The following is an 8,870-nucleotide window of genomic DNA, read 5'->3' as shown; positions in this document are numbered from 1 at the left end:
CATCCCTATGGTGGCAAACGGCCTAAAGGATGTGAGAGAAAAGGCGTCATCTCCAAAAATAGTTGAGTCTTCTTCTTTTTTGTTTCTCTCTCTAAGCTGCTTAAGTGTACAACTTTTGATCTGCATGAACTTGAGGCTAGGAGGCAGGGGCTCCTCGCCAGACCAAGATAGTCTGCTGTGGAGACTAAGCTGGCACCCCATTGAGTATTGCCGGGGGAACTAAGAAGTATTCAGATAACGTTAGGATAGATGATTTGTCGCTCAAATGGAACCTAGCAGAAAGAGTCGGACGGAGCTTGTTCATTGGTGTACCACAGTTCCTTCCACCGTTCTACCGTTCTAGTCCCTTGGCACGCTATCATGTAACGGAGCTCCGGGTCCTACCTTAGCTAATCAGATCGGGCTGTTGGGGTTGTCAATAATCGTTGGGGCCCAGTTTGCGAAAAGGAAGCTCTTGAAGAGCTAAAAGCTACCCTAAAGCTAAACCTGGGGAAGTTTCTCAGAGATTAACGGCTAGACAGCCCTGGGTACCTTCGAACGACAATTCCCAAGTCCCAATGTNCTTTTCCGAGTGTCCACACGTGCAGCATTTTAACTGCAATCCCCTGCAAATAATGTAAGGGCGTAGAGGCAGATGTGAACCGATATATTCTGCTTGTGATATGCATTGTCCCTTTTCCTGAACTAGATACTACTGCACTCGGGCCACAGGTACGCTCTAGGCAGCTTCGATGAAATGGTCTTCGAATTGAAGACCACCCAGTTGCTTCTAGCTTTTGCCTATCGCAGAAAGCAGCTGAGTGCACCCGAGTAAGTCCGACGAGTTCCTCTCCCCTAACATTGCTTGCTGGTGCGGGAGAAAGCGTGCCACCGATGCGCAGTAAGGTATACAAACACTGTATGAGCAATTAATATATGATCGATTGGTGCAAGGAGATACCGACTGCGAATGTTCGAAGAGGGAAAGCCCCGAGCAGCGGGATGCACATGGGGCGTGGTAAACCACCATTTTAGTCGTTTCCGTACGACGGTACTTCTGCCAGTCGGTGCCAGGGAGACAGCCTTCACGACAAGACTCTCTTGGTGGTAAAGCGAAGCAGCGATTCCAGATGGATCGACATGAGATTAGCGATTTAACCCAGTTGCGTCTAACTTCGTGCAATCGGATAAATTTTACGTTATCTTCGAGGGGACAAAATGCCGATTCACTCTCCTAGCCCCATCGTCTATAGCGAGCTGCGCTTAGAAACGCTGTGGAGACCCCGGATAATCCTAATGCAACGTCATACCCGCCTAGTTGAATCACCAAGAGAACAACACAAGACAACACATCAGCGAAAATGAGTGTGGGGAGTATTCGACAACAACGTTTGGATTATTTGACTCGCTGCAGCACGATTCACGAGTCATAATATCTATAACGAAGTGCTATGTTCTGAAGTCGAGACTCTCCATCATTCTCTGATAGTTCGTCTTTCACAACATCGATGATAACCAATCGTAACGGCTGATCGGCCAAAAGTATAGGACTCCGTTTGGAGGTAACTTGCGTTACCGTACTGGTGTGCTAAGCGACTCACGAGAACTGCCAACCGTCCTTCGGAGAGTGGTACCAACGGCAGCACGGGCATGCAGGCGTTGGAGAAACCCGCAAGGAAGTTGCATGTTCAGTCATAGCTTTGCCCTGACAGAGAAGGCTACTATGCACACCGAACGCTTTACGTCTGATGTACAACTTCTGTGATGTCCAGGTTGCTTCGTACGGGGATGAGATGCGAGCAGCCACGGTGTGCAACTTTCATTCTTAAGTCGCGAATACTAATTTGTCTCACAACAACACTGAATGGTACTATGTGCACCGAGCACTGCACTTCACATGTAGCACGTTTGCGCAACGGTAGCGTTATATGTTGTTTTCGGCCTAAGCGAGAACTAGTGTTACACCTGCACACCGCGGCCGCTTGCAGGTCAACTCCTTACGAAGCAACTGAAGTCGGAAACAGCCCATATCGCTCCTGTTATAGGTTACTTTCCAACTTAAAAGTGACGGTTGCACACCGAACCACAACACATGCTTCGCTTAGCCAAATGCAAGATATATGCAGCTTAGGCGTATACATCTGGATCCCAGCCCCAGGGGTCACTGCATGCGTTTGTCAGTGATGCTCCTAAGAAGAAGATGTGGCCTTGTACACAAGGTCGAATATTAAAAACCGAAATTGATTTGTTGGGCTAGCTAGTGCATTCACATGTTTTCGTGCAGAAGGATTGATTTTGGCCCCCCATCTCTGCATAAGGCTCATCTCGGCATCCTATTTTGTTATGTTATCCGTATTGCGTCTTGCCGTTTTGCCGGATACACTATTTGTCCTTTGGGTTTTTATTTCAGAGTGCTAGGAGCTCAACCTTAGCGCCAAGTTCAAGAAACACGAGGCCTCCGGTTTTCACAATACTTTGACCGACGTTGCCGCGCTGCTTCAGCCTCACTTGCTCGACTGCACAGTGTCTCGTACCCTGACCTTTGTTTCATAGTCGTGCTACGTTTATTTCTGAATTCTGTCGTATGATATGTAGGTGAGGTGTGACGCAAACTTCAGTTTTACTGTGTAGATTCACATGGCTGCTCGTAAATTTCCTCCAGAATCTACGGAGGATCACCGTTGCCCGAAGTCTGGAGACTGTAGCGTTGAGACGGGGTTGGACTTGAAACCTATAGAAGATGCCAAGGCATCGCATATGACAGAGGGAGACGACTGGTTTCCTGCTTCCCAGTGGCCTAGCAGCGGGAGCAACAGCGGTAATAGTACAGTTCGGTGTGGCAGTTATATGCAACCCCAAACACATGTGCCACCTGTCAATTTGGTGACACCGGCGACATCCTCCGCAAATACCCGTGAATTATTTCGGGGCTCTCTGCGGCAAGGGGATTACTTGAGTGCACAGGAACAAGTAGGCTGCGATGTCGCCTTAGAATCAGTTTTGGGAATACCGGAGGATGGTGGCGGAACTTCTGCAGCTCTCTCCCTTGAGGGGACTGGCTCTCCTAAGACTTCAACGATTGCATCCTCTTTAGGAGTCGATGGTGTCACAGTTGGACGGTCCCAGCTGCCACAACACAGTAGCGGATCACCGACAAATCGAAACGGCACCAAGACGTCACTTGTTTGTGGGCCCCTCTCTGTACAACAAACGCTGACAGAGCGTCAGCTGGACATCGACAAGCGAATGCAAGAAGTACGACAGCAAAACAGACGTCGCTTACATCGAAGGCAGCAAGAAGCAAAAGAACAGCAGCTACAACGCATAAAAGAACAGCGTGAAGCTCTGTTAGCTAGGAGGGAAAGGATAAAGCTAGCGTCATTATGGAAAGAGAGAGGAATGGCCGCGGCAGCTAGGCCGTCAACAGTTTCCAAGGGACAAAAAAAAATTGAGCGCCTTCCTTCGGACGCTTCTCACCCGACAGAAGATGACAGTCGAAGCGCAGATGACTTACTCGCAGCACTGGTGATTTCAGAATCGATATCCCTTCAGACCGAACTCGGAAGTACGGGGGAAGCCGCCAGTGCAGGTCAGCATAGTTCTTTACTCTGGTGAAGTTCGAGAATGTTTTTCGCACGCAGGGCTTAACGTTCCGTATCCACACTTTTGTATCGTCACCGGCGGTGCAAAGTCATAACTTTCATCCTTCTGCCTTTATGATGGTTATCCCTTTATCCTCCATTTCGACTACTGAACCTTTTAAACTTTTGCCACTGTAGGTCGAATGCTTGCTGCTTCAGAATTGGCGAAAATAGAATCTCGTTCACCTTCACATATCCATTGCCGCCTCCGTTTGCCAAATGAGAGAAATGTCTCAAAAGGTCCTCCAACAGCGCAGCCTACGGTAAATCCGAAATAATACTGCACCTTGCAAGATAGACATACTTTGCAAATATCCATACACAAGCGGATTTGGAAGCGTTCCTGCACTGGCACATGCCACTACGGAGGAGTCCGAACTGGTCTTGGAACTGTTTCATCGTGTTCTAATTTGAGCGTAATTTGCAGCTCATATATTCTCCAATGTCAATTTTGGATATGCAGGTATCTGTTTCTTCAAGTTATCAACAATACAAAACTTTGCCCTTGGATATAGGCCGGAATAGAGCGAGACAACCCACTGATGAACCCAAAACATCAAGCGTAGGCATGTCTGTTTCGGAAGTCGGTAGTAGTAAATCTACAGAGCAGACCAACGGGACCCTCCCCAACACGTTGCTTAGTTGTCAGTTCCAGAATAGCCTGAATTCGTCACAAAGGGTGGGATATTTAGGCCGGCAGCTCCAAGGCATGCCAGCTGTTCCTTACAGTTCCGGCGGATCGCTGCATCCCCATGAAAGAGCCTTCCCGTTAGCCCTGCGTCGTCTTGCAAAGCCACAGATGAAGGAGGCTGCTGCGGAGAAGGCAAAGAGGACCTTTTTTCAACGCGGGGGGCACCAAACATGCACTTTACTGAGTTACGAGGAAGGCGAACACAAAAAACACATGCAGTTTAAAAGCAGGTCGGCGGTTGTCGTGGCTGATCAGCAGCTTAAGAAGCAAGTCGACGTTCAACTACAGCAACATCAGCATCANACTTCTGTCTCCATCAGCTGCATATGCACGAAATAGCACAAACAGTTCCAGGACTGCAGCGACAAACCCAAAGGCACCGCACGAGCACTGGGCTCCAGATACGTCAAATTTCGCTCACCTGTCGGCGAGCACAGCTGTCAAACCCGCAAGTACCTGCCGACCAAACGAAAGTGCGAGCCCTACCACCTGGGCCGGTAAAGGCACTCAAATGCAGTCGAAGGGCCAACGTGCACTCGAAGAGAAAGAAGGCGATGGTAACTTTCCACTGTTTTCTCGTATGGAAAAACAGATATCATGTATGGTAGATAACGTCAAGAATACCAAACCAGAAACAGATAGCATCAGCTCCGCAGTGTCCAAGAGGCTGGAAGTGTCCGCAAATACGCAGGCTCAAGGGCTACAACTGGTACGCATATGCCGCAATGGGTGGCGTGAAAAAGGCCTATCTGAGCATGAGCTAGTGACTGCTGGTTCTTCTGACTCTCGGAAAGAACCTTGCAAGGCTTCCCAGTTGCATGGCCGCCACTCCAATTGTACGGCTAACCAAATGTTGTCGTTGGGTAAAAAAGATCGCTACGCTATCAATTTCTCATCATTACACGGCGAGTGTGATAGCAGCAGTGCTGCACCAAAGCCACAAGGCGATGAAGTTGATACGAATGGAGGGGATACAACAACCAATGACTTAAAGGATGAAAACAGGTTGTACGCACTAACCCCAAAACCGAATGTCGAATTGACTGAAAATCAAAACCCAACAATTTCAGCCGTATGGGCTCTTCAACAGGCAGAAGTAGAGGAGGAGAAGCGACTTTTACTACTCGAGATGTCGCAACTTGCCATCGAGAAGCAGGCGGAGACGAAAACGAAAGAACGGAACCTGCAAACCCAATTATTAGCTCAACGTTTCGAGATGGATCTTTGCAACGGCCATGAGACTTTTGCTGGTGGTTCCCATCCGCTTCATAAGGGTACACAGTTCTCTGACGTCTACTCTTCTTTGATGCATCCAGTAAACGGGTCAGCGGTGCCGAAAATTGAACATCACATCCCCCCCAACCCCGGCGCAGCGGAATCGTGCAGGAAAATTCGTGCTCGTTTTCATACCCTGTTGCCAATTCAAAAAGAAGAAAAGTTGCAGAAGACTGGGGCTCCAACACAACGCATTAGGACCAGCAAGCAATCCCGCTGGGATCCTGCCTTCCGTGCCTTCCAGGCCTCCTTGAAGACACCTAAGCCAAAGCTGTACAGCTTTCCACCCTCAAAGAATTCGGTACAGATATCGAGAGCAGAGCAAATAACGACAGATGGGGATGATAAAGTCCATTGCAATGGAGAGCAACAGCAACTGCAGAGCGATTTCCTGTTAAAGCACCAGCACGCGCTCATTGGTCAACTTCTCGAAAGCGGAATTTCGGGAAGCCAGAACAAAGCTGAACCCCCTGAGATCACAGCGGCTGCGCTCTCGTCATATGCATGCTTGCATGCATGCGGTTATCGTGACAAGCATGACACTTCCCGCCGAGTGCGAGCCATACAGCGACGAACAGTGCTGCAGGCCCTACAGCATCTACTGCTTTTCCCCCCTAAGACTTCTCACCGCACTACATTGGAAAAAGGAAGTCATCTTGAAACGAAAGGGAACACGCCTTCGCAAGAATCAGCAGCAGCATAGGAAAACGCTTTTTTAGTTTTTTCAAAAAGCGCCCGACGCAGATAGCTCCAGGAGTGTCAAAGTGCGTTGAGTTCTTTTGCCGTTCAGTGTTTGCCAAAGAGGCTCTCACAAAGGGCCCTACGTACTGTTCTAGGGTAAAGTCTAATTGGTTTTGGTCAAGAGCTAAATTAAAACCTATTTTTAAATTTACAGGCTTTCGATTAAAGATCAGATTCTTTGTCTCCATATTCGTAGGGTATTTTACGTATTGAACAGTTTATTCCCGTCTGAAGGGGCTGCGATGGCCTGTACGTTGCATCTACTGCCCTACACGCCACCCGGCGACCCAGGAGACAACAGCCTTGAACCGTGTACAATTTCGTTGGGATCATCCTTACCGGCAGCCTACACTTTCACTATAAAAATTACACCATGCAGCAACGCGGATAACGCGACCGGTACCTCCACCGTCTCGTCGAGGAGCCAGACTGTGGTAACTAACAAGCGCGTACATATAGCGACTCCTTGAACTTCGCCGAGAACCGCTGTGAGCTGTAATAAAGTCAAAATACTTAAGGTAAGATCACTTCAAGATTAGCTTACATCCCCTCAACTATTCCAGTTTCCTGAACACAGNGGCACATAGGCTTAATGCTGGTGCGGATAAAAAACGTCATTTCATGAGTTATAACACTTCTTACTGCAACTCCTGCAAGGCGAAGCCAAATGAAACCATGCCGAAATAACCCTTCGATGCATGCGCCAACACTATAGGCAATTCGGAAGGGAATGTAACCACTAAAATATGGAAAAAATGAAAGTGTTTCGGACGGCGGCGAGCTGCCCGTAGGTAGAGGCAGGGGCGGATATCAAAGCAGAAAAGCAATTAGGGTTTGTACAGCACGGAGACACAAAGATGTACGTCTGTTCATTCAAGCGGTACTGTTATTTTTAGAGAAGGGCTGTATTTGTCGCAACTCTACGGCGCGCTGTACACAACCACGTTTCCAGTCGACGCCACTGAGCCGAGGACGGTGTGTATATATTCCTAAAGAACTACTTTGCGCAAAGAGACAACAACAGACCATCAGAGACCCATTAGCGCTTCTACTCTCCTGACGCCAGTAATATTCACCTGTTCGGTGGCCTCTTCTCTTTACACTTGGTCTCAACCTCCCGCAGTTGCTCCTTGCGGCAAGGACGTCTTCGCTTTGGGAAGGATTTCGGGAAAAACTTGGCGACTCCATATACCCTTTTAGAACGCTGACATTAACGGTATGCTGACTTCTCCATGCGGTGGATAAACCTATAAAGCAGCTAATGCCTTCACCCGAGAACGAACAGCAAAGCGAGCTAACCAACGGCTGGCCAACTTCATCACCCCCCTTTCATTATACATTACCCTGCTGCCGCAGGCTGTGTACGAAAGGCTGCACATTCAAGTCTACCTGGATGTCTATCTAGTGCCTGGCAGTACAAAGTCAGTGCCGGCAAGGGTCAAGGCTGAACTAATCGTTCCATACTAGTTTAGTAGGATGAATACCCCGCATGCGAGTGAAGTAGCGATCTCGTGGAAGGGTGCAGGACTGGCCTGCGAGCGATACGAATACCCGCCTAGCTCTCTCGGCCCTAGCCCGGGCCGCAACCATAGGGTAAACTGAANGGCAATTTGGGGGATCTAGTCGACAGCTGTATTACCACCATAGCCCTAACAACCCTAACCGAAAACCTTCATATCATTTTCCCCTTTAAAGTTACAAGCAGTTATCGTTGTTATCCCTTTGCATTCCGTTGGAATTATCAGTCCACCGCTCCTCAGTAGGTGTAGTGAATACTCACAACAACCAGGACAAGAATGCCGTACTCGTTGTGGAATGAGTGAGGGTTGAATGAACAGTGGAAGTCTCTGGAAGTGCTTATTGATGTACATTGAGTACAACATTGATTGTTGCATTAATTATTCTTTACGAAGTGAGACCGGTATGACTATACGAGAGGCTGGCATGAGACGTGGTGCAAAAAGTGTTGGAACATGCTACGCCGTCTCCTCTCCCAGCCGCAAAGGCCGCAGTACCGGCTCTAATGGGGTTGCAGAACAGAACAATTTTGGAGAATAAACTGAGACAAGTAGTCTGAGAGACCTAGTCCCGTTTAACCTTTGTTAGTTTGTTATGTTGCTGTATCAGATGCTAGCTAATGCCTGCCCGCTCGCTATGCTCAGCTCTGGGGTTGTGAGGATGCGCCCCACAGTAGTCCTTTAGAGATAGAACCAAATAATACGTAAAAATAACTGCAAATATTTGTACTAAAGTGAAATATTTTACGTTATATTGAAGAAACCTTGGCATAGCATGAGGGTTTTCCTCACAATTCCTGGGCTCCTAGTACCGCTAGTCTTATGGATTCGCATCACCCCATCGTATGAGGGAACTTTGATCAATACTAGGCCTCACATTTGTGTTTTTCATCTGCGTTTCTGTTGTCGTTGGGGGCAAAAGACGCAGAGCTGCTGGCATTGGCTGGTGCATCTACAGTGTAGTGAATACTCCCTACAATCACGGCAGCAATGCCGTGCTCGTTGTTAAGTGAGTGAGATTTGTAT

The 8,870-nt window shown here is 48.3% G+C and overlaps 2 protein-coding genes across 2 annotated transcripts; both read left to right on the top strand.

The window, feature by feature from the left end:
* Nucleotides 1-2,616: 2,616 nt before the first annotated feature.
* Nucleotides 2,617-4,650, top strand: EMH_0027730 (uncharacterized protein; the record flags this gene model as incomplete). The annotated part of the gene is given in 4 exon segments (XM_038022059.1): nt 2,617-3,568; nt 3,780-3,883; nt 4,084-4,613; nt 4,617-4,650. Coding segments are annotated over 4 exon segments (1,620 nt in total).
* Nucleotides 4,651-5,161: 511 nt separating this feature from the next.
* On the top strand, nt 5,162-6,289 carry EMH_0027720 (uncharacterized protein; the record flags this gene model as incomplete). The annotated part of the gene is made up of 1 exon (XM_038022058.1): nt 5,162-6,289. One exon carries the CDS (start codon nt 5,162-5,164, stop codon nt 6,287-6,289), a length of 1,128 nt encoding a protein of 375 aa, XP_037877912.1.
* Nucleotides 6,290-8,870: the final 2,581 nt, after the last annotated feature.

The sequence above is a fragment of the Eimeria mitis genome, genomic scaffold (genome assembly GCF_000499745.2).
Source record: "Eimeria mitis Houghton genomic scaffold, Emh_scaff1022, whole genome shotgun sequence".
NCBI classification, from domain to species: Eukaryota; Apicomplexa; class Conoidasida; order Eucoccidiorida; family Eimeriidae; genus Eimeria; species Eimeria mitis.
Note: the sequence above shows the minus strand (reverse complement) of the source record. Positions and strands in the feature narration are given on the sequence as shown.